Genomic DNA, 25,908 nt, shown 5'->3' with positions numbered 1-25,908 from the left:
TGGTCTATTTTTACAAACTTTTAAAAAACAAAGTTTTAAAATCCTCCTAGTGTGGATCCGAGAGTTTCCAAAGATGCCAAATGTTAGACTGATATTATTATTATTATTATTATTATTATTATTATAATACATTCTTAATATTACTTTTATTGTTGTTGTTGTTGTTGTTGTTGTTGCTGTGTGCCGGTGTAAGAATAATATTGGTTATTGCACAAGAAAAAATATTAGGAGGCATAGATAAATAACTATATCAATATAACATATAAATATGACGGATGGCTTTGAAGTAAAAAACAATTTGAAGTGTGTAAAATATTTGTCTTCAAAAGTTCTTTTCATAGCAGTGGCTACATTGTACCACAAGGTGGCGGCAAATGTTATGTAACAGCAGCTGGTTTCACTTTGTTGTTATTAGCTGATCAATCAGTGCTGCTGTTGTCCTGACTGTCGCCAGGGGGCGATACAGGGAGGAGGCGGGCTTTATTGAACTACAATCAAGGTAACAGCTGACATCACAGTACATCCGTTACATTTATACTTACTTCAAAATAAAAGCACAGATAACCGTGAAACATAACAGAAAAACAAAGTGGTATCTAAACATTTTTGTTATTCTTTGAGTGAGATGTGATTAACCATTTCCTGTAACTTTGGATCACATGGACGATGAATATGACTGATTCAGAAATGTTGTAGAAGGAGGATTGGCTGCCTAAAAACACTGGAAGCTGTGATGTTAGGTATAGGGGGTAATACTGAGTGCTTAATAACTTTTTGCATTTTCAAAAATGAATTTTGACTAAGCTTTTCTGAGAGATGATTATAAGTGGACAATGTTACACTAATTCTGTTGAAGATGTGTTAAAGAAGTGTTTATTCAACTGTACGAACATTTTGGAGTCTGCAGTTTTGCCTGCATTGTGTTATGATGACAGGTGTTTTTTTATTATTTTGTGAACCCCTAACCCTAACCCCAATGTGGGTAGGATAAACAGCAGACACACCTCTCTGTATAATGCACTACAGTTCAACTTTCATGAAGGTAGGATTTACTGCAGCAATGTTAGACATTAGACTGCATTAGTTTTAGCTACGTGTTCCTAATAAACTAAGAACTGGGTCTAAGAAGGACATGAACATGGCTGAGGCCCATTTGAAATTATGTGCTTTCATACAAGCTTTAGATAAGTGGTATGAATCTTTAACAATATAAATATTAAAGCTAAGAAGAAAAAGGTGCCTTTATTTTGAAAATCCAACAGAGGAAGTTGCTCTCCTTCTTCGCGTCACTCAATGTGACTGTTGTCACCAGCAGCTTCACCATCCTCCCACAACACAACACTACACTGTATCTGTGCCACAACACAATGGGGCTGTAATGTCAGCGACAGGCGAGATTAGAGCATCTTCTCAACAGTACTGAGTCTGTGTATGGATTTAATGATGATGAAAAAGAAGAAATTCAAGTTCAAGGTGGATTTTCAGCTGGACGAGCTCTCGTCGGTCCCCTTTGTCAACGGTGTCCTCTTTTGTAAAGTCAGATTGCTGGACGGCGGCTTCTCCGAGGAGTCCTCTCGGTGAGGATGTTTGGTTTTAATACTGTTTTATATAACACTAACAGGAGTATTTTCTATAACACGCAGGGTTAAACTATTTTAGTAGCTTCAGCCTATTAAACTACGTTCATAGCTAAGACCTAGCAGGCTACGAGATTAACCTAAACGAGCTAACGTCTGTCAGTTGTCTACCACTGTAACGGTGTTTTAGTTGTTCAAATTCAACGTTACTGTCCACTCAAAGCTATTCTAACTGAGTACAGCTGGGCAGTATTGTAAACTATATGTTAGCATTGACTGGCGGAAACATACATTTGCAAATGTAACAACTAGTGCAGAAATATCCGTTAATTAGTTGGCATTTTCTTCATGTTCAACACGACATCGTCTTTCTCAGGCGAACTTCCTCGCTGGGTTGTGGATTGATTCATTGACTTGACACATAACTGCTATAAAGCTAAATGTCACTCCTGTATAGCTATTGCAGCACAATCGATATTGTCTGTTATGTCCTGGATTGCTTTTGGTCCCTATCTGGTCGTAAAGTTATCATGCAAGTAGGTGAAAGGAAGGTGTTTGACTCACTTGCTTAGTCAACCCGTTATTGATTATAACTGATCGGGCGATGTCCACTAGTTTTTAATGGCAGTGTATAGCTGTACATCCTCAAAAGTCATTTATAGTAGGACAATACTGTCTCAAATCACTTCTGTCTTATAGTTGGAAAACGTTTCTGTGTAAATGATTGGGAGGAGTGTGGAGCTGCAACGAATGAAGGTTGTTATTATCGATTAATTGTTTTGCTTATTAAAGGACAGTAAATAGAGAAATTATAATTTTCCACTAACCAAGGTGATGTCATTAATGTCTTGCTTTGTCTGGCCAGAAGCATAAGATATTCAGAAGAGAAAGAAAAGCATCAACCTGAAGAAGGAAGAAACAGCAAATATTTGACACTTCTGTTTAAAAACTGCCTTAAACAACTATTCAGATTTCAAAATAGTTACTGATTAATTCTCTGTCCACCTACTAATCAATTACTCAATTAACTGTTGCAGCCCTGAATTGAAATAGTGGCATGAAAGGAAATGACTTATAATCATTATTAAGTGTCACCCCTGGGTCCACAGCAGTGTCATGATAATGCTATTATTGCTGTCAAGTTGAAACCATCAAAGACAGTTCTCTTCTCTTTCACTCACAAGTTACAGTTAGATTAGCTTCTATCACTGTCACATTATAGATTAAGCATGTGGGACTGCAACAAACAATTATTTTCATTCTTCAAGACTATTTTCTTGCTAAATCATTTGATTTATACAATCTCAGAAAATAGTGAAAAATGCCCATTACAGTTTCATAAAAACCCACGGTGACGTCCTTATGTTACATACGTGTGATTATTATTGCATTAAGACACAGGAAAGCTGCAGACCCTCACAACTGAGAGGCCGGGACTTGACAATAACTATTGTAGTAAACTCCCAGCTATTTCAGGCCGACTGCACATGATGTGTCATTTTCCTGTCAGTCAGTCGCTGGAAAACTGAGACAAGAAAGAGTCAAGCTAGTTTGCTAAACCTAATGGATAAATGGCTGAAACATCCAGCTTCTGACCCATAGAGTGGTACTAGTACAAATTCAAAATCGTGTAACCCTGTTGTGTATGACAAAAATATTGTAAATACTGTATATACAACAATAGTATATGACTACATCTAATTATATATTATTTCACACTAAAATAATAGTTTGAAATAACATCCAGTTTCAAATAAGTTAGAATGAACATTACAGGTGGTGTCAGTGAAAGGATACTTGAGCTCACCTGAAGGGACCGTGGGAATGTCAGACAGAAAAGATTTGGAACCACTGCAGGATGGCGAATGAAGCTGAAAATGTGTTGCTTTACAAAATACAGGCCATAAAATTGTCTGTTAAAGAGAAGAGAGATAATTGGCAATGAAAGGAAATGAACTATACCAATTGTTCAGTGTCACTCTGGGCTCCACATCAGTGTTAATGCTATTATTGCTGTCAAGTTGAGACAAAGACAATCCTCTCTTCTGTAACCTGTTTGGGCTTTCACTCATAAATTAGACAGGCTTCTAACATTGGGCAAAGGGAAAAGCATTGTTTTGGAGGGAGGCTGTACAGATTAGATGGTCTCACCCTGATTATATAACAAGCCCTCTGTTTGCTACAGTTAGTAGCTCTTATAAAATGGCTAAACAGAAAGGTCCAGTGTGTGCTGGACTTTCTGAATCAGGATGCATCTAAGGTCATGGCATTTTAAATAGCTACAATTTTCTCTGGATCTTTCTTCCCATGTGAGCAGCTACTCCAGCTAAATAAGACAGACTATAAGAGGTTCTTTTAATTCCATAACCCAGACAGTGAAGTTTTGGCTCTAATGAAAACATCCTGTTCTGCCTCTGTAGTGCTTTACACTCCAGCCCTTTGTTGTTTTTATGTCTTAGCCTATAGATTTTACTCAGAAGAAGATGTGATCACAAGTCTGAGGGTTGTTAAATCACATTTTTCTGCAGCAGTTTGATTTGTGAGACACCCCAAACTAGATTTCCTCTGACACCCTTTGAGTCATCCTAACTGTGAGTCTAAGGGAAGTGGAGATTGTTGTTTTATTAGCCTTTTTTCCCTTCGGTGTTGGTTTTCATCAGGGCTGTGCCATTGTTTCAGCCCAAACAAGTTTTTCTTGTTATATAAGTTTGCATTTTATGACAAATTCAGAGTTGATGCTTTCGTTGCATTTTGACACAGGAAAGCCTTGCATCAAATGCATAGATTTGTTTTCTGGATAGCGAAGTTTATGTGCGAAGTCTGACCGCAGCTGCCTTTAAAAGGAAAACAGCTGTAGTTTAACAAGATATGTGACCCATGTAGAGAGAAGAGAGTGACGACCTCTGCTTGTGCTTAAAACTGGACTTACTCACGCTCACTAATGGGATTTTGCTGTGCTGAGAACTGCTGCGAGCTACAGTGCATGTAATCAAGCCAGAATTCCTGAAGCACACAGTGTCCAGCTGGCTGGGAGTTCCCTCTCCGACTCTGGGAGTTGACTCTGATATTTCTCGACCTCAGGATGAAGTCAGTGTTTGTAAAACTTTGGTCACACATCTGCTGCTTTTTATTTATACTGTGCAAAATAGGCCTGTATATACAGTAATTCTCAACCGTCTCAACAGTGATCCCAACACCGTGTTAATCATTTTTTCTTTATCTTATGCTATCTTTAATGCATAAGCTATTATGCATGTGTCCTCAGTCTTTTGTCACTATTTCCGATGAATACACTTGTCAGATTTGCTTCTCTTGCATTGAAATCCAGCACAGACTTTCAAAATGAATGGCGTGTGGGCTGTCTTAACAGAAGGGAGTTGGTTAGGTGAGTGGGAGAGAAGACGATGCCAGTGAAAGAGAGGCCATCTGGGCTATCGTAATGCTGCCCACGCGCGTCTTTCTCTTTCACTTCATCTCATCCTTTCACTGAGAGTAGGCTACATCTCACAATCATTTTAACTCCTTTTCTGCTGGAGGATGTGCATTTCTCTATTTCTCCCATGCCGATACAAGCCACACCCACCGCTATAACCTTTGGCACCAAGTTACATGAATCAATAGGTGAAAACATGACCGTAGTTAATTAGATCATTTATGAAGTGGCGAGAGGAATCTGAGGATAAGCACATGAGCATATATTGGCAGTTTGAGTCCATAGCCTTAAGCAGGGAAGAGATGTGAGCGCTGTTAATCCAGTAGTCATTCAGCCCAAGTGGTTTTCATTGTTATGTAATAGTGATATTAAAATTGATGAAATGACAGTGTGTGTGGTTGTGAATAGTGCTGCATGAGTAGGGCTGCGTGTGGCTTTAAATTTCTTGATACTATTGTGAATACATTACTTTTTGTCTGGAACGATACAAAACATTTTTTTTTTACAATATAAACATTTGTTTCCAGAAACACTTTTTCCGAGCGTCAGTATCTGATGCGAGAATAAGTAAGCAAGATAATTCAGTAACAGAATTTGATACTATTCAATACTGAGAGTCTCTTAATATCCCGTGCTATGGATACATTTCAGTCAGAACTAAAAGGTTTTGAGGTTTGATACCTAAGTGTTTTTTCTTGTGTGTGTGTGTGTTTTAAAAAGAGCTGAACAATATGCATTTTTTAATTTTCACTGAAAAAAAAAGAATAATAATAATGGTGTTAATTTTGTTGTGTCTTGTACCAAACAAACATGTTCCTTTTTGCATGGAGAGTATGATTTGTAGGCTGGGGTGTCTCTGTAGTACCACAGTGCTTATGGTGATAACAATGCACAACAATGTTGTGACATATTTTACCTTTTATCAAAAAAAGTTGCAGCTCCTGTGATCTTTTGCAGCTCCTGCATTTTGGATATTGCAGTTTTTCTTATTACGATTTTGATTATATTTCGATTGATTGTGCAGCCCTTAAAGTAATAAACATCCTTTCCCATGTGCAGTACATGATGCATTACGATTCTGGTTCTGAGCCAAACAGTTAATCAGTGGTTATAGTGCGAGTTGTCCAAACCGCTAAAGGAAACGAACCAGCTTTTCAGTTGTATGGTGACATGCTCTAATGATTGAGCTCCATAAGGAATGAAATCCCAGTGTTGCCAGTGTTTGTGACTCTTTCTACCTGTTGAATCTGACAGAATTACCCGATATGCTACTTTTTCTCAAAGCTGTTTGTTCAAAGTTTGTAAAATCCAGTTTTAAAACTGACTTAAAGCCAACAACATTCAGTCCGTGCTCCATGTAATTTTGACCTTAGCTTGTGCCTAAAGATGTGTTTGTGATTTCCTCTTACAGGGAGCCAGTGCAGGCCAATTGTGTTCGATGGAGGAAACAGTTCTCTTTCCCCTGCAAGATGAGTGCCAATGCAGGGACAGGTGTACTGGACCCCTGTGTGTGTCGTGTATCGGTCAGAAAGGTACAATATGTGGCTGCTGAGCTCCACTAGTGTTGATGCATGCATGTGAACAAACAATATCAGGTTAAAGATGCAGCAGACAAAGTAAAGTCTACTGGGCATGTCAGTGTCAAAATAATATTGCTGGTGGTTACATACAGTTTTATGTGCTAAATTGAAACTGGAGAGTGAAACCTGAGCTCTAAAAGTGCAGTTAGCAAGCACAGCATTCTGAAGAAAAACAGACTCATCAATGTGAGATCTTTTGCCTCCTATCCTTTTGCTATCCCTTAACCTTTAGCATTTAACATGAATGTGCTCGGTGCAGTCTAATCATGTCGTTCTACATAGTTTTTATGGATGTAAAGGCTAAAAACAGCAGTAAAATCGAAGAAATGAATAAGCCTAAACAGGCCTTCCTCCCTAGTAAATGCTTCTTGTGTGTCCATGTTGTGTCTGTGTTCTGGGTCCAAATGCATCAAAGTCTGTGTAAATTTATGACTAAAACTAGTGTGTACACAGAAAGACAGAAATATGCATACACATTCTTTTTGTGAGATTTATAAAACCAATGTGGGCCTGGTTCTTTTTGTAAATCTCAGTCATTGTGGAAGAGGGCGCACATGCACAAACCTCATTTCCACTCCTGCAGTTTTTCATAAATGGATGTAGAAATGAAATCAGAGCAACTGTCAACCATTATCACAGCTGCGGCTATTTATAGCACCCATACCATTAATCTATCGCATATATCTGTAAACAACCATTGCTGAAATATCTCAATCATCATTTTCAAAAATGATAACACAGTTAGGGAGATTGGAAAAACACCTAAGCAAATTGATTAAGGTTACGTCTTACTTGGAAAATGGCACATGCATGGTTTTTTGTGCATACACATTGTTTATATATCTCTTCACTTTTATCTGTATGTAGCCAAGTATTTTGGAATTTAGTTAGATCTCAAACACGTGTGAGGGGCAGATGGTGTTGACTCTTTTTAACTAAATCATACTCAAATGAAGCTTTGAGACTTGAGGATTTTAAACGTTTTGTGTAACATTTTAATTTAAATGTTTATGCTTCTCCTCTCCAGGAACTGAAGGGTGGGAAAGCATATGCAAAGGTAATATGCTCACATACTTGTTATCTAACCCCCATATCCTAACCCAACCTCCAGGTCACCTACATTTACAGTAATCATCCATATTGATGTAGTTAGCCTTTTGAGCCCATAGCAAACAGATGGCCTTCACTGCCTGCAGGTTGGCTCATTATCACATTATCATGTGTTCTCCCTTCCACTGTTTGAAAGTAATTATGTATGTAATTATTATATTCCCTCAATGTTAAAATTGCAGAATGTTACCAGCTTGTTATGGAAGAAAAAATGATTTAGAAGATGTGTCAATATTGTTCAGTTTCTCAGTTTCTCTCACTCTGAGTCCTGTCTTTTCACATCTATAGATTGTCACATTGCTGACTGAGCAGGAGATCAGTCTCCTGAGAGAAAACAAAGTTCACCCCTTGTCATTCTTTCTCCTTCAGCTTGGTTTTGCAGATCTGAATTTAGCAGAGTTTGCCGGCTCAGGGAATACAACCCGCAGATGTCTGCTGGAAGGCTACGATACCAAAAATACTCGTCAGGATAATTCCATTCTCAAGGTAACATTGAGGCAACAGTAAAGCATCCACAGCACCCTGATTTGACTCCTTTAGGAGGTTACTCTGCTGTTTTGAATATAAGCATGGTATTTTTCTTAACCGGGAACGAGGCAGGGAAAAGGTTTTTGCATAAACATCTAGCATTGACAGTAACAATGGCCAGGTGCCCAGGTAGTCCATTAGATTGTAGCCAGAGATGAAACCATTGATGAAATCTGGAAAATAATTGGAAAATGTTGAATTTGGCCTTAACCCTGCTAGTATCTGCTGCATTTCATGAAGAATTATAACAACCTCTAATGTGTGACAAAACCCCTACAAGAAAAAAAACTGCTAAAAATCCTCACGTTACATTTGTAATTGATCAGTGGGTGCAGATTTTCCCATAGCTTTTTAAGATTAGTTGATTAAACTGCAGTTGTCCTGTGAGTTTTGGAGTTTGTATATTTGATTCATTAGTACAACTATGCTGAACCAAAACACCTTTCACCTTTTTTTTTCTTTGAACAAAGAATCCACACTAATGGAAACCTTGAATGCAAGTCAAACCTGAATCAATTAACCAATATCTTTTTCTTGTCATAGGTAATCATCAGTACACATCTCATGTCAGGAGATCCCTGTTTTAAAACGTAAGTTAAAGTAACATTTTTCTGCCTTTGGTATGGTATGGTATTAAATCTGGTGTCGTCTGCAGTTGATACTGTATTGGGTCAGTCAGGGTTGGTGTCAGTTTTCAGACTTGTAGTTCTGTCAGTTGAAAATCTTGACTGTAAAACGCTTATGAATTAAGGATTGCACTGAGTTTGAGTATTCTTGGGAAAGTGAACCTTCCCAAATTTTGATATTTATATTACCTTTGAGAAACCAGAACCCACTGACCTTGACTGTGCTACACTCTAAAAGCCATGTCCTCTTTGCTCTTCTGTGTGTAGTTTAAGCAGTGCGTTGTTGATTACTTAATCTTACTCAGTCTCTATAGGGGTCCATTTTTTAAACAATTCTTTGCCAAAGTTGTGACATCAAATCTGCTGCTGACTGCATTAGTTTGAGAGCAGTTCCAAGAAGGTGTGGTCCTCACAGCTGTCAACACTGTGATTTCTCGGACTTGGGAAAGTTTCATGGGAATCAAACAATACAGGATTATGCAAGCCCAAGTAACTGTTAGATAATCAGATTTTCACATGTCAATAGCACTGACTGATTTCATTCTGCAAGTAATAATCGTACTAATTCCTCTAGTAGAAACAGTTTTCAGTTAAAGTATGAATCATTAGAGATACATGCTGCTTAACCCAAGGGCAAAACTTGACCTAAAAATTATTCAGCAATCTGTATCATGTATTTATGTCAAAAGCTGAATGCTGTTTTGAATGGTAGTAGTTTACGACCTGAATGGTCTTTCCCTTGATTAAACTATATTTTTTAATACTTTCCCCATTTCCCCGTTTTTGTCTTTATCACTTACCCTTGCTTTTTTTCAGATTGATTTAAATACCTGACACATTGAAATACAAGAAAGCAAATAAAGCCTCATTGTCTTTCCTCTGTCCTCAGGCCTCCCTCCACAGCCACAGTGATTGGGATCCAGGGTGACGGAGAGAGCCTGCTGGAGGAGAGGAGGGGAGGAGACTCACAGAAAGGCTGTTCTGGTGAGACTGGCCACACCACATTACACTCCTCTGCTCTGCTTAGTCATGCCATTTTACAGGGACCTGGTAAAGAATGCTCCTGGTAATCACTGGTATAGATTTACATTGAAATGATGAGTATATATTTCCACCAACTTACGGGAAAACTAAAATATCCCTCCTAACCACAGAATGTATATAAAGATCTTACCTCTTTATATGCTCCCAACATTTTGGATTGTGTCACAAGGCTGAAACAGGATCCCATCTGCAGAGTTGTGTGCTGTAGACAAGCACACTGTAGAGAAAGCTCACTCTGCATGAGTAGATTTGCTCAACATTACGTCATTGCTCATCGTTATTGTAACATCAGTTTCTATTCAATGTAGCTGTTTCAGATATCAGATCTTGCCCATGATGCTGAAAACAAAATAAGAGACTGAATTTGTTTGTTATAGTCCAAGTTTCCTGTCTAAATTCAGATCAGGAGAGGACATCATTTACTGTAAGTAATACCTTCTGTTTGAGTCTGGTCTGAGTACTCTTTTATATCTAATTTTGCTCTTTAACACCTTTGGCAGTTTACAGCAAGTAAATGAACATCACTTTTATCATTAATTGTAGCATTACCTCTGACTTCTTGACATATCCCACCCCATCCTTTTGTCTCTACCAAGTTTGAAAGCAAACTCAGTCCTCATTGCTAATACAAACTGAACATTGCCTGATGTTGCTTTACATTATTAAAAGTTTTAGATGGGTAAATGACTGGAAGGCTGGAAGCAGCTACAAGAGGGAAGCCTTATTTACCACTAAGATTACAAATAAACATCTACATTCAATCTGATATAAAGCAGTGGATTATTGGTGTACCAGTTAACTGGTAAGAAAAGCTGTATGTGACAGCAGGTGCACACCGCAGGTTGGTTGTTGAACTCAAAAACTCCAACACATAGCACCAAGTACCACATCTTACTATAGTGTCCTGTAGTATGTTGTATGTAAGCATACATACACCACATGTGATCATGATGCAGTTACTCCAACTTTATGAAGTAGAACCTTGAGGTTTTTGTATTGGCAAGTTCTTTAGTTAAGCTGCAGATATCAATCTGATAACCCATGTCTGATTTTCTTTGTGTGCATGTGTATGCGTGTGTGTGTGTGTGTGTGTGTGTGTGTGTGTGTGTGTGTGTGTGCACTCACGTCTCTACAGTGTGATGCATTTCCGCTTCATGTAACTGCTGTTTATCTCCCATCCACTACTATGAAAATATTTCTCTTGCAGCTGTCCCTTTCTGCTACATTTGTCTCCCTTGTTTCACCCTCTCTCTCTTTTGCTTTTTGTGTGTGTTCATGTGTGAACACATCACAGTGTTGAATGCTTGTTCCTCCTGGAAGCTTCAGAGTGTAGTGCAGCTCTTTCATGTATAATTTAAACTAGCTCTCCTCTAGATTAACTACAATCTGCTCTGACCCTGTAGGCTCTTACATGGTTAAAAATAGGACTGTGTGCAAGTCTGTCAACGGGGGTTGTGTGTTTGCATGTGCACCCTACATGTGTATTTTTCTGCTGTACACAATGCTCTTTCCTGTCAGCATCATCGTGCCTCAGTTGTGCATGTTTGCAGCGTGTGTGATCAGGGAGGTTTGGTCCATTATGAGAAATTTGTGATTTGTTTTGATAACTTCATGTCTCCTTGTCCTCTAAGACGAGCAGGAGTTGGACAGTTAATCTAATGAGATATTTTGTTTAGCTATAGATGCAGAGGTCATGTGAAACGACACTCTTCCATAAGTGGGTCAAACATAACTCATATTAGAATCAGTAGTTTTTATTAATAATAAATGTTATCCTCATAATTTTGCACAAAATAATTATTTGAATTTTATACAGGGGTTAATGATTTCTAATGTTGATTCAACATTTGCACACTGGCATATTGCATTTTACACAGCTGTTGGGCTTGGCAACTTGGCCAGATGTGATTCTTTTATTTTCACTCTGAGATCTCAGACAAGATTTTCGAGGAATACATTTTTGACCCACCTATGCTGACATCTGAACTCTGAAATGTTTCCCCTCTCTGCCAGCTCAGTCTTTTGCCAGTTTTGACTGCTTGACATTAAAAGGAAGGTGCATGTGTTCATGTTGCCGCACATGTTTTAAAAAGGCTCAAACTTAAGACACAATTATACACAATGTTCCACCTCAGCTGGCAGAACTGTCATGTAACAGAATGAGACAATTTCAGTTTCCAAAGATATTGTGTATTGCAGAAGATTTCCTTTAGATTGCAGAACTGTCTCTTACATGGTTATCATGAACCAAATATTGTGATGGCATCACATCAGGAGTTACCCTGTGATTCCCAGACACTCTTCTAAATGTGATTATTCCTGCCTGAGCAAATCTGATGCTGTGTCCACACATTTGCCAACTGTGGACACTCGCTCATTAGCTCATGGAAGCTGAACTGAGGGAAAGTGTGCGGGAGGCAGAGAGGGGAGTTTTCAATGTGGTTCTACTGCTGACAGTTGATAGCAATAAACTACGAATCAGCAGCACATTGATAAGATCCAGGCTGTATGAAATAGATCACTATGTTCTCTATAAGTAGCAAAACAGAAACTGGGTTTGTGTCTGTGGTCTAAATCGAAAGTTGTCTGGTTGAGACGGAGCTCAGTATCTGGGACCCAAAGTTTGTGGTTATGTTAGGCTAATCTGCAAAGTGTGTTGACACATATAATGGACATTTTACAAACACAGCGTGCAGTGCAGGCTGATTTATTTTCATGTTTTTACTGTGTTGCTGTTTTATTTCCGGTTGATGACAATCAACCACGAACCACATCATCACTTCAGACACAAGTTGGATCACTTTGTTCAGCTGAGAACGAGCCTGGTAATAATTAAGCACACAGACTGCACCTCGACTGGTTTCGTATTTACTTTGCACTAGTTTCTTTCTGACTGTAAGAGGAAGAATAAAATCCGTACATGTAGTATTTTTGATCATTTTTTGCAGTAGAACAGATTCTTGTTGAACTTTCAGGAATGTGTCATCCCCCGTCTGTCTTTTCCTCTGTCCAGCAGAGAGTCGTGAAGGGAAGTGTCCGGTTGTTTCTGATGAGCTGGGGGGCTGCGGCCATTCCCGTACATCCAGCTACGCCAGCCAACAGTCCAAACTTTCAGGTAGGGACACCCCACATCTAAAGAAAATGCTGTTGTGGGCCTGACATGGATGGCAGACAATCATACAGACCAGATGTAATAAAACAAATGTAACTTTCCAAACTAAAACCAGTTGTTATCAGCTTCAGCTACATAACACTAATTTTTTACTCTCCTAAAATCATTTTTTTATTGGAGGAAATGTGTGTGGAAGATCAAACTGAGGAAACCCTCTGACTAAGCAGGAGGGAAATGAGAAAACATTTTTCCAGTGACACTTCACTGCAGTTCAGACTAGAAGCTCGAGTTTCCATTACAGGCAGATCAGATGACTGTAATAAAAGATCACAGGAAATGAAGAGATGCACAGAGAACAGCTCTAATGGCCCTCTAATTCTGAATTTGAAGACGTATTTCCTGCCACAAGTAACTCTTGATAGATTTATCTTTACCTCGTATTAGTGGGAGTGAAGTTTTCTCCTTCTTGGCTGTAATGAACTCATTTCCTGAGATCTCTTTTGCTTTAAATGGCTCACTGAAGACATGAACAGCACGTGAGTGTGTGGGTGTCACCGCAGCTCTACTGAACTGCTAAATCATTACACACTGCAAATCAGGTCTGCAGGACAGCAAAATTGGTTTTAACAGAAAAGCTAATACTGTATAAATGCTGATTATTGACTCGTGAACTAGTATTTTAATTCTGGTGTTGGTAAATCTGTATCTTTCTTTCTCTGTATCTTTCTATTTATCTTCTTTCATCAATGTGTTAAATACAGATTGGACCACTGGTGCCATTACTACATCAATGTGTAATATTATGAATGCTACAACTTCATAGGTTCACAGGGCATACATTTACTTAACATTACTGACAGTCGGTTGCATCAGCCTAGTGGGAGAGACTTTTAGAGGAAAGGTACGATCAGTTTAACCTAAAAATGTCAAGGCACCTCAGAAGTAACAGAATATTATTGAAGAACTGTTACTGTATAGTTTTAAAATCATTCTTTCGCAGGCTACAGCACGGGACACTCCCGCTCATCCAGCATGTCAGAGTTCAGCCATCGGAGAAACCATTCAGTGGGCAGCGCCTCAACGGGCATCGGCAGCATCCCAGAACCCAGCGAGGACCGAGACAAAGAGTCCAGACCCTGTCCTGCACTCCCTGAACACCCAGTCTCCTCCGCCACCACTAGCAACCCACAAGGCACACCAGTACGGAGTGCCTCATCCTGTGAACGACTCAACAGGTAATTTGGCAAGTAAAGCATCACAAGGAGATGCGATTCCTCTCATAGTAATATTTAATGAGCAGAAATGCGATAACATTTTATTGTAGATAATATAATGTGTACACATTAGAGGGGCAGTTATTGTAGGCAAGGTAAACTGTAGACATAATCACACCTGAGACCTGTGTTACATTTCAGGAAGCAGCTGCCCTGCAGTGAAATGCTGCGAAGCAGAACAGCGGAAGAGTATTTGTGGTTTCATCATGTGGTGTCAACAGGGGCTCTTGTGTATAAAAAAAAAAGTTAGTCATTGTGTTTATGAGCAGCATGTTAGCAGAGCAGCAACCGCCTTAGTGCCTACTGTGTGTCTATTCACTGTACACAAAGTGTACAGCACAGAGTTGTAGGTCACCCATGTTTTGGAAGTGTTCAGAGCCCAATAAACAATCATTTAGGGGCGCATAGCATGATTAAAACACGACAGCTGGATTCATTAAAATAGGAGAATATCTGTTCCAAGAGACGACGACTGAAAAACGCAGCAGCAAGTGGCCCTGGTAAGTTTGGCGCCACTAGCAAAAGCACTTAATAAGAATGGGTCGACTAAAGTGGGCATCGTTTCCAACTGCTTAAATTTGAATCCCATGGCTCCCTGGTCAACCTCATCCCAGATAAGCACAAAATGAAAAGTCAAGTTCAGGAAAGAAACAGCACTTTAGTTTGCAGTGGAAACCATTAGTGGTCAAATAGACACAAAATGATTCTGCTATATCTTTCTGTCAGACATCCAGTGAAACAAGACTCCATGGAGTCTCAGCTAAAGAGAATGGATGACACACGGGTGGATGCTGATGATGTTGTGGAAAAAATTCTTCAAAGTCAAGATTTCACACCCAGCTTACTGGACTCCAGTGCTGAAGGTAAATCGCACACACAAAGACGCACAGAGTGTGGCCTTTTTTTTTGGAATTACCATGTCTGTAGGTTGGTCTCATTTTGACAATATTCTGTCATCCCATGAGCATGAGCTGTGTACTTTGTTTTGTATTCAAGGTCTCATCCTGCTTAAAGCTAGGAAAAGAAAGCTGCTGTCAATATGTGATTATTTATAGATTGCCTAGCAACTGGCTTCTCTTCATGACAAGAATTATACAGGAGGATGCTGGTGTTCTCTGTACTGACTGAATATTACCACATGTGCGTCTGTTTCAGAGGAAGGCTTGCGTCTGTTTGTTGGGCCTGGGGGAAGTACAGCCCTTGGAAGCCATCACCTTCCCACCAGGTGAGCCTCACAAGCCTCCAGATATTCACTGAACTGAGGCCACTTTACATGATTTGTTCCTTGGTGTAGCTGAAATGGGTCATTAGTAGTAGATTTAATTATCAATGATGATTCCAGCTTTGTCTGGTATTCTAGTGCAGCCTGTCTGCACATCTCATTCCCAAGCTCACTGCTTTCAACTGAAGATATAAAAATTGGTCATAAATATAGTTTTTGTTTTTTAAAAACTCAAAAGGTTGACAGTCTAGCATTTAGCAAATATCACTCAAATGGGAGTAAATAGTGCTTATTCAGGGGACTATTTTCAGCTGTGGATTAATACAAGCTACTGAGTATTTAAACCAGCAGGGCAGTGTATGAGATGTGACTAAAAAATAAACTGCAATGCACATGTTCATTGTAATGAAGGGATAAGTCCCCCATTGCAAAAGTGTGGCTCAATGATGGGTTCTTAAATAGTTCTTGGACAACTATGGAGCTCTGTGGCAGAAGAAGAAGCTACAGTATACCGGTCTTTGGATACGCAGACAATACTTGTTAGTAGGATCGATACGCTGTTGGTTTTGCTCTTTGCTTTGGAGGTATTGACAACAACAAGAGATAATATCACCAGATGTTCTTTAGTGCCCTTGTTTGGTGTAGTTTGAGAAACATTTTAACAATAGAAAATAGAATAAGATGCATTATAAGTTGTGAGCTTTACTCTGTAATGTCTGAGTCTGTAATTACATACAATGGTTAATTTTATCCTTTCTTGTCCCCCTAGGGTTGGAGCTGGAGCGTATGAGCAGGTGGTGATAAAGCGTTAGACCTACAGCCTCCTTTATGATGGACTGACACTGCTCACATCCAAAAAATTGGAAACAAGGCTGTGTCCATTTCAATCTCCATTCCTAAAGCTCATTACCTGATCAGCATGGTGTCTAACCTGATCACCCTTTGAAAGGTTGACATTACAACAGTGCCCTCCTGTGTTCATATCTGCCGTTTGACACAGTAGCTTCCTGGCAGATTTTTAACTGGCAGAGGTGGACAGTTATCATCTCAATGTAAACACACACAGCTGTGAATTAAGGAAACTGATACATTGACCAGATTGTGCAAATCATTTAACGTATGTCACAGAAACTGCCAACACCTCACTTTCTGGGGGTCAACTTTGTCACCCAGCATCCAACCCCAAATCATAAACTGTTAGTGACCGGAAGAAAATGATTAACCTTTCATCTCCAATGGAGGACTGAAGGACTGACTCGAAGGGAGATCTACACTGAAGAGGAGTATGCCATACGTTTTCAATACATTCCTTTTGCCTCAGTGTTTATTTTAGACGTCCTTCTTAAACAGGATGTTCTATTTAATATTAGCCTATAAGCTGCAGTTGTTGGCGCTCTAACAACAGTCGGTGTTTTGGAGCTGAGAATATTTTACTATGAAGACGAGGCGTCAGACTTGAGCTATTAGATGTGTGAACGCGGGCTGTGAGTGTGGTTATGTGTCTGCTATGTAGTAAGACTACTTGTATTAGTAGTAACACAGTGTCTCCCCTAGGTTGACTGCCTTGACAGGGGGGGTGGGGGGTAGGGGGGGTGTCGGCTCTCTTTGTAGCTGTAACAGCAGGAGAACTGCTACGGCTCTTAGGACTACCTTCCCCGACATTAGCAGCAGAGCTGCTAGTGTCCTCGCCACTGTTACACTGCTATTTTGGCCCGACTTTCAGATGGTTGGGGTTGACGTCAGTCTTTGGTTTTAGAGGGATTTATAACAGTTGTTGGAAAGCTTTTATTGCACTTACCGTAACAAGATGTCAACTTGTCTCCTCCTCCTTCCCCACAAGCTAGTGGTAGGGGAAACACTGAGTAACCGTTATCCTGTTATCTTGGATGAGGGATGGATATATGATCTATTGTGAGAAATGCTTTGTTGGTACTTTCAAAGAGAAAATGAGAGAATACGACAGTTTGCTTACTTGTAATAATAGAGGTCCCTCTTTGCTCTTATCTGCTGAGGATTGTTGTAGAAAATCCTACAGTACTTATCTGCCCTACACAAGCAAAAAGCATCAACAATGTATTTGGTCAAAACTCAGTTGAGACCCAGATCTGACCTTCTGAAATCTGCTTTGCTGTATCACCAAAACAATACTGTAGAAATGCAAAATTCCTGTTAAAAAAGAGCTTTCAAACACCAAAACACAGAAACTGCACTCTGGCCGTATAGATACTGCACTCTGGGTTTGTATTGCTCCTTGGTTTGCGGTAATTACACTTTGGTTTCTCCTTCATATACAGCCTACTTGAAGCTAAGGCAATGCAGCTACGTATATGAAAGTTAGCTGGGGACATAGCCACACCTAGCCTGAAGTTCAAACAGATGCACTTTTTGCCCTTGTTATATGTAAATGAAAATATTGTTAGTTACTCAGTTTCTTATTCCACGTAACTAAATGAGACAGAAACGACTGAGAAAAAAAACAGCAAACTACTGCTTAGGGTAACTAGCTTAGCAGACCTTAGTGACTTCCATTTTTGCTTTTCACTCCAGTGAGTTAGGTCGTGTATATTGGTGTAGTTAAGCTGCCACTAAGTCACATATTGTAATGTACTAAATAGTAAATTCAATTATGAATTTAGTTTTACAGATACAAATCAGATTCCCATCAGCTATAAACTAAATAATCAAAATAAAGTTTATTTTCTTGATTAAACTAGCTTAAAAGGGGAATAAATCTAAAAGAACACATTTTGTTGGTACATACTGTGTTTTCATTACACATCCCCTGAAAATAATCCAAATGCAGAGTGCAGAATCTATGGCAATGACTTTTTGGGGGTAAAATAATCAGGCTAAACAGTTGAAAATAAAGGTATTGCAATATTTGTATGTGTTACATACTTTGCAAGCCAGCCTCAAAACATCTAACCTGTTTTATCTTGACATCACTGTTTCTGTAAATTACTGCTCTCTGCCTATGTAGGGCAGTAAATGCTGAACAGAATAGTGGCTCTTATGGTAAATACGCTTGAATGGGTATAAATCCCAGTGTTTCAGATGCGTATCTATTTTATATCTACGCTTTTCAGCTATATTTCTCTGAGCTCGCCTGTTGACCGGGTGGCTTATATCAGTGAACAAATCAAAGCTCCTGTTAGGCATAGACAATTTCAACACTGCAGTATACAGTACAGTGAAAGACTAGTTTAAGTAACCCACTGCCATGAAGAAAACACTAAACAACAGTAGCAACATATCAACTGTTGGGTCAAGCAGTCAGATTCATATACGATTAGTTCTACAGAAAGAAATCTAATGTAACAACAATATAAATCTACTGAGAATTTTGAGATCCTGCTTGTGTCATGCATATAGACCATTTGCATTTCTAACCTAATAGGGGATTAGGTTACAGTTTTTTAGACTGAGAGCAAATTAGCCAAAGTACACAGATCTTCTCAGGCCTATGCATAACCTGTAATGACAATACTAGACAAATTATGACTAGCGAACAGACTATACAGTATCTGCAATCTTCAGTCTCCTGTTATAACCCATAGCAAAAGTGGGATACAGCCTCTTCTAGATAAACTATATACATGTTATATCAATATCTGCACAAGCGTCATCAGTGTATGGTGTTTTAACTATATAGTCAGTGTTCTCTGTTTTTATGTTTGTGTGTTCTGCATGATTAAGATGTCCTTTTGTTAGCGTGCAGAACTTGACAAATCATCTTTTTCCTAATTTGATATTGTGCCATCTTTTAATCTCAAATTTTGACACTGAAGGAACAATTTCACTAGGCTGTCCAGCATGTAGAGTCATTTTGTTCTCATTACTTATTGTTGAAAGCAGATATCTGCACAAATATCAGTGTATAACTGTAAATCCGTGTTCTCATTTTGTATTTGTGTGTCTTTTTTTATGTTCAGCATGGTTTAAATGTCCTGTGTTGAAAATCACATCTATAGGATATCGGTGTCTTTGTTTTTGAATCTTTCATTGCTGATATTGTGCCATATTTTAGCTAAATATTTTATTGTTTAGGGTAAAAAAAACATTCGCACTACATAGTTAAGACAGTATTAAGAGTATAGCTACCAAATGTCAACCAGATTTTTTTTTTTTTTGTCTTTTTGGATAAAAATCACTTGTTTTACCTGTGCGTCACAGGTATGTTCATCTTGGTACCTAACATGTTGTTACAAACATGGTTGCTTCTTCTCTTCTGTGAAGCTGTTGTCTATATAAAACTGTAAGACGTATTCTCCTGTAAAGTGATGTTCTGCGCTGTTTTGACACTGTCCAGTGTTACCTGTTACAGACTTGTTCTTTCGACCAACATTTGCTTCCTTAACAAGTGTACTGGATGCTTCAAATGTGTACCTTGCACTGAATTAAACCGTTTAAAAGCCTCAGCAAATACAGAGCCCCCTTCAACCTGTGGTATAATTCACAGCATTCACAATATGAACATTTTCTCACATTTAGAGTTTTATTGTGATTTTTACATTTGGATTTTCTAAGTGGTTATCAGTCTGTACAGTGATATTTTGGAGGCCAGTGGATATTCTGTCTTCATTGACCCACCTTAAGACATTTTATTCATACTCAAAACACAAAGTTGCAGTCCAAACAAGCCATCTAACAAATCCAAAAGTTTAACAGTGCATCTCGGGATGTGTGAGTTCAACTTGCACTGTAAGGCAGGGAAAGCCTTTGGTTACTTCTAATTTCCCTTATTAAATCTAAACAAATCACCTACTTGTCCTGAAAACAAAGCTCCATCCTCCAGATCAAACATTTGCCTCCCAGTTTTCCTCTTGTTCAGCAGTGTGGGAGTCCTGCCTGGCCTCTGCATACCCGCTGTCCTCCAAATCATTATGATCCTCCTCTTCTTCAAGGTCTAACAACACAAATGAATGACCAGAGTCACAACCACAGAATTATTCAGTCATCAAATTCATAGGCTGATGATACATGATTTTTATAAACTAGTGGTGATTGTGGAGACTAAGCTTTGAGAACCACTGAAGCACTAAGGAGCCAATGTGCGGTCAAAATGGCGACATCAGCTGGACTAACCTTAGTATTGCACTTTATACATTGGGTGTTGCTCACCAAAACACAGTGTTTATCTTTGAGGCCTGATAAACAAGAAAAATGCATTTTCATCCTAAAAAAAAAACCAACTGCAAAGCCAATTTTCAATCCAGTATTGTTAAAATCTATCTATCAAGTTTGCATTCTTCTTCTCTGACTTTTTTTTTTTGCATTGCTGCACATCTGGGTATGTTGCCACCACCTGTAGATCAGTGAATAGTGTGCCATCATTGGCAGGATTGAGTATCATGTGACATCACCAGCAACATCACTAGTGGAGAGGAAATATATACACTACTAGGGGAATAACTTCTCATACATCTTCTTTCCCTTCTAATATATTAATGTTGACATTTTACACTTTTAAAAAAGAAACAAAACTGATCACATGGTACCAGTGCCTTGTTCCTGGTAATTGACAAGCACAGCAGCGCCGTCCTGGCTGAGTTTAACTTCGGGTTCATCCAGTAGTAGATGTCTGAGATTACAGACACTTCCAGTCAAGGCACTGATTTTGGGGCAGCAGGACCACAGTACATCCAGTGGTACGGATACACACCTACCAGCAGAGACAAAAGGCAATAAAAAGTTGTTACTAGCTGGAGGATATGGCTGTGTCTCAGCTTAATACTATCTTAATATGAAGAATAAAGTATGGTTGATTAGTTTTAGCTGAATGAAAGAAATATGACGGCCACAACATAGCTGCTTTTTACTGGCAGCTACATGTAAACAGAAATAAGTACAAATATCAAAATTTTAAAATCTAAAAATTTGGGAGGAAAAGTTGAGAAGTTGAGTTGAGCTTTTCCGATACTCTTTAATTATTGGCAAGGCATGAAAGGTTATTAAGAAAACTGTACTGGAAGAGAAGACAGTATCTTCCAAAATAGCACCACAGGTCCTGTTCATAATTTGCTTATTTCTAATTTACTGTGGAAATACTATTCCACCTCATCTTCCTTGAGGAAACTCACCTGCGCAATGTGCAAGAATCTTGTTGTCTTTGGCTATTTTTCCAAAATACATCTTCCTCCTCTTCTTCCTGATCCTCTGACACACTTCTCCCACACTGCACTACTAGACTTCTCATCTCTGCTCCACATGCTGAAGGTGTGACATTTGAGTAGGTACAAAAAAAAGAGAGCAAAAAATGTGTTTTATAAGTGTACGATTAATCAAGTTAATCAACAACACCTAGATTCAAAACTCTGGAAGTACAAACACGTTCCAAACTTTTAACTTGAGAACTACTGTGGGATATTCACCTGTTTGCTTCTCTTCCATCTCCATGCTTTGCTCTGAGACACATCCCTCTCCTCCTGCCGCAGTCTGACACAGTGAATAAGCACCACTCCACTCACCAGTTCTCTCCTCCATCCATCCACTCTTTAGCTTTTCTGCCCAATACAACACCTCGCTCACCAGCACCTTCCGCAGGGTGTTGTTGTCACGCAGGCTGGGAAAGTTTATACTGTACAGCTGATATAGAAACACATAAAAGACATAGATCAAAAATCAGAGCTTGGATCTGTACATAAGGATAATCAAGAGAAACTTTTGCAGTTTGAGATGTGATATTTGTGCTGTCATAGTGATCATAAAAAATCTCTAGCTACCGACATCAATGCTGATTAATTCTAGCAGGTCAATATTTGTTTACACCAGTGAAAAGAACATCAGACCTTAACATTTATTTTCTTAAATCACACACAAAAGAAAATAATCTGCCTGTCAGGTTTACTTGTGTCTATTATCAAAATTTGCCTTTGTGACTGTGTGATTTACAGGTTTCCCTCATTCAAGGGGACATTGAGGGTGATCTGTACATGGGTGTGGTACAGGTGTCAAATCAACCTTCACTGTAGTTCGTAAGAGCAACCAGCAGAGGCCACTAAAGCTTAAAAATTACCTAATGCTGTTTAAAAAGCAGAGTAACTGTACCTGCAGCCTATCATAAGCAAATCAGTTTTTTATTTGAGCATTAAAAGCTGTTTTTACTGTTCATTAATGTCTGTTTTCAGTAATTGACAAAGTGTTAGTGTCAATTCTATCAGTAACATTGCAGGACACACGGACACTGCAGTAGATCTATAATCTGTATTGGAGCCGCAGTCATTAAGTACCAGGTGTTTTTATTTCTTCACAACAGGGACGTTGAAATTGGGAAGTACAATTCTCCCATCCTCACCCCCTACTCTTCACATCCCTGTGGGGAGGAGCTAAGACGCAACAAACTCTGGGCCACCAGAAAGTCCAACACACCAGTAATACATAAAATTAAACATACTCACCAGTGTGTATGAAAAAACATCCTCTGCATCGTCACCCAGCACCATGTTGCAGCCATCTCTCACCCCGCGCCGGCGAAACACCCCGATCTGAGAGCAGAAGCCGACTCCCTCCTGCTGGCCTGACGGAGCCTGTCCAACACCGGTGAACTCCACCTCATAACCGAACTCCAAACACACCTTCAGAGCCCTGAGGAGGGTGTCGTTTTTCCAAACTAAATTCAGTTCAAATCATTTAACAGCACTGATGACTTTTTGGTTCGATTCACCCATTGATATTTTCCGCCACTGCCTTCCTCATTAAAACTCTCCACATCAAAAATCTCATCTTAACGTGGATCTTTAAAAACACCATACTGTACCAGGATCTGAACTCTGCTCTGGTCCACTCAAACTTGTGGTCACTGTGCCTGAAACCAACCAGTCCGGGGAGAAGGGGGTTGAACTCAGAGTTCGGGGTGCTGACGATAACCGCTACTGGGGTCATGTAACCAAACACCACCTCAGAGAAGCTCTTCACATCAGCAAGAGTGAGGTGCTCTATGCTGGACACAACCAAGGAGGATACAAGGTGATAAATAATGGCACAGAGGCACAGACGGCAATAGAAAGATGAAATCGACAAAGAGAGAAAGACAGACAGAGAGAAAGATACAAGATCAAAAGAACAATACAATATGAAAAAGACTCATGTTAATACTGACAGATGCTTTAAGACGCTGAGCCTTAACATTACAAGAACAGCCACTTACAGCTCTATACTGGTCACAAGATCAAATCCTCTGAGTCGGGCGTCTTTTTGTGTGACTGAGCCCTGATACAGCTCAATGCGCAGCTGATCATAACTTGGCTGCAGATAGTCAGTTGATATAGGAACTAATCTGTGCCTGGCAGAAGATACAAGCAGAGTGTACACATTATCAGTCCACACAGTGAAAGTTACCACAACAACTAGACACACAAGGTGAATGAGGAGTCAAAGATCAACCGATGCTTTGACAATCACTTTATTTCTTTTTACCTCTTATCCACTAAGCAGATCGAGAAGAGGTTCATGAAGACAGCTGACTTTTTTTCTTACCCGCCACATCTGGAAATAGTTTAACTTCTTAAGGTTGACAATTAATATGAAATGTTTTTGACTATTTTTGATGTTGATTATGCTGTTTGCTTTCAGTACTTTGGGTCTTTACCAAAGGAACTACAAATATTTGGATGTGAATCCAACTCTTTAGATTAAGCTTGTGTTTGAAATGGTTTCACATGTGTTACACTTGTCCAGACTAACCTCTTAGTTGGGTTACTGATTTAATAACAATAACAAACTGGGCAATGATTCAGTGAAATCATTTATCTACATTTAGTATAGTGATATTATATTGTGTTGAAACATGTGCTTGAAATTGTTTTTTTCTGATGTAAGCATAGAGTTTCATTACTAATTCCTGACCTTTTGCATATGTCACTGATTATTGAGAAGAAAGAGAAAAAAAACGGGCATTAATATTAGAAGAAAAGCAATTTTTTCTTGTCTGTTTGCTGCATGAGTTGTAGTTACATCTTTTCACCTCAAATACCAACAACATATGTGCTTAATGTATATAAAATAATGTAAACTGCAGTTTTGCAACACACCTCTTTACATTAAACTTTAATTTGACAATTGTGTGTAACCTTGCATCAATCTATTGCTGCAAAAAAATTATCAATTAAACTGTCTGTTTTAGTCTTTGAAATGTCAGAAAATAACGAGCTCTACATAATGTGCACCTGCCATACCGTGATACATCATGCATATACTGATATCAGAAGAAGAAAACGCTTATTTCAACGATGAATTATAAAGTATTCAGATACACCTTTGATTTACATACATACATCTTTTTCTTGACTGTGGTCCCGTTGATGTCCACTCCAACCAGAAGCTCAACTTCACGGTGAAACTTGAGCTTTTGGAGGAGGCTACACTCACTACACCCCAGGTCCACCACCTGAGGAGGACAGAGACAAGACTTGTGAGACGTTTAATCAGCCAGAGGAATAAACCTTTGGCTCCAGGGAACAAAATGTTAAAAGTTATCCCAGCAATGATTGCAAAGCCTCGCAAGGGGCAATTGATGCTAAAACCCACTGTAGCTAACATTAGCTTTAACTGGTTCGGCGACAAAGTTAGCTACGGTCGCCCAAACAAACGTCAGCATTGAAGCTAAGGTGTGTAAAATAAATATGTTCTTGATTAAGATGTTAGCTACCTTTTTAGGTTTGTTCCTCTTGACAAAATCAATGACAAATTGATGTCTCTGCCTGTGAAGCGGCGGACTGAACATCTTGACGTTTAGCTAACATGTATCACTCCGCCGGCCTGCAGATGGCGCTGTTGTTATTATCTTTGTCCATGGTTTTTTTTTTTTTAGATTAGGCGATACTTGTAAACCAAAGACAGGTGTGTGGTTGTGAAGGCACATTTTCCACTTTTAAAGTAGTTGAGCCACACATAGGTTTAGGGATTGCTCAGTCCACCAATTATATTCTGGCAGAAATTAACTTCCATCTGGATGGATCACATGTTTAGACATTCATGCTCCCCAGAGGATGAATCCCACTGACTTTGTTGATCCCATGACTTCTTCTGAGGCCACCAGCAGGACAAAATGTATCCTTCATTTTTTCAAGTAAACAGTTAATAGCTTGTTTTGTCTTATCCACGGGTGGTTTACTAAATGATCCTATCTCAAAGCAACCACAAAGAGACATAAAGCAACAACAGAAATACACAAAGAACCACAAAGAGGCAGAAAAGGACCCTGAAGACTGTGATGTGAGAAAGATGTGGACAGGACCACAGCGATACAAACAAATACAAAAAGACACAAACCAAACACAAAAACATAAAACAACTATAAAGAGACACAAAATGACATAAAAAACAACTATGTGAAATGACTACAGAGAGATAAATCAACTACAGAAGGACAACAAATAGATACCAAACATATACAAAGGAATGG

General features: G+C 39.1%; 2 protein-coding genes across 3 annotated transcripts; one reads left to right on the top strand and one right to left on the bottom strand.

The window, feature by feature from the left end:
* The first annotated feature begins 1,324 nt into the window (after positions 1-1,324).
* Positions 1,325-19,929, top strand: eeig2b (EEIG family member 2b). Of its 2 annotated transcripts, none has more exons than XM_023428936.2 (11): positions 1,325-1,577; positions 6,422-6,542; positions 7,618-7,647; positions 8,070-8,186; positions 8,772-8,818; positions 9,744-9,838; positions 12,915-13,013; positions 14,011-14,245; positions 15,011-15,147; positions 15,440-15,509; positions 16,276-19,929. In XM_023428936.2, exons 1-11 carry the CDS (start codon positions 1,432-1,434, stop codon positions 16,316-16,318), a joined length of 1,140 nt encoding a protein of 379 aa, XP_023284704.1. In that variant the 5' UTR covers positions 1,325-1,431; the 3' UTR covers positions 16,319-19,929. The 2 variants fall into 2 exon arrangements, with proteins under 2 accessions (XP_023284704.1, XP_023284703.1); XM_023428935.2 differs by having other exon boundaries at positions 12,912-13,013.
* Positions 19,930-20,302: 373 nt separating this feature from the next.
* Positions 20,303-25,234, bottom strand: henmt1 (HEN methyltransferase 1). The gene is made up of 9 exons (XM_087180011.1): positions 25,153-25,234; positions 24,779-24,891; positions 23,653-23,787; positions 23,263-23,445; positions 22,904-23,090; positions 21,878-22,091; positions 21,587-21,716; positions 21,005-21,168; positions 20,303-20,403 (listed from the first exon to the last, which is right to left on the bottom strand). The coding sequence occupies exons 1-9, from the start codon at positions 25,225-25,227 to the stop codon at positions 20,303-20,305; spliced, it is 1,302 nt and encodes a 433-aa protein (XP_087036137.1). The 5' UTR covers positions 25,228-25,234.
* Positions 25,235-25,908: the final 674 nt, after the last annotated feature.

This window comes from Seriola lalandi, unplaced genomic scaffold (assembly GCF_002814215.2).
Source record: "Seriola lalandi dorsalis isolate HSWRI2012SDOR001 ecotype SW California unplaced genomic scaffold, Sedor1 jcf7180002054885, whole genome shotgun sequence".
In the NCBI taxonomy this organism is placed as follows: Eukaryota; Metazoa; Chordata; class Actinopteri; order Carangiformes; family Carangidae; genus Seriola; species Seriola lalandi.
This window is presented reverse-complemented; position numbering and strand designations above follow the sequence as displayed.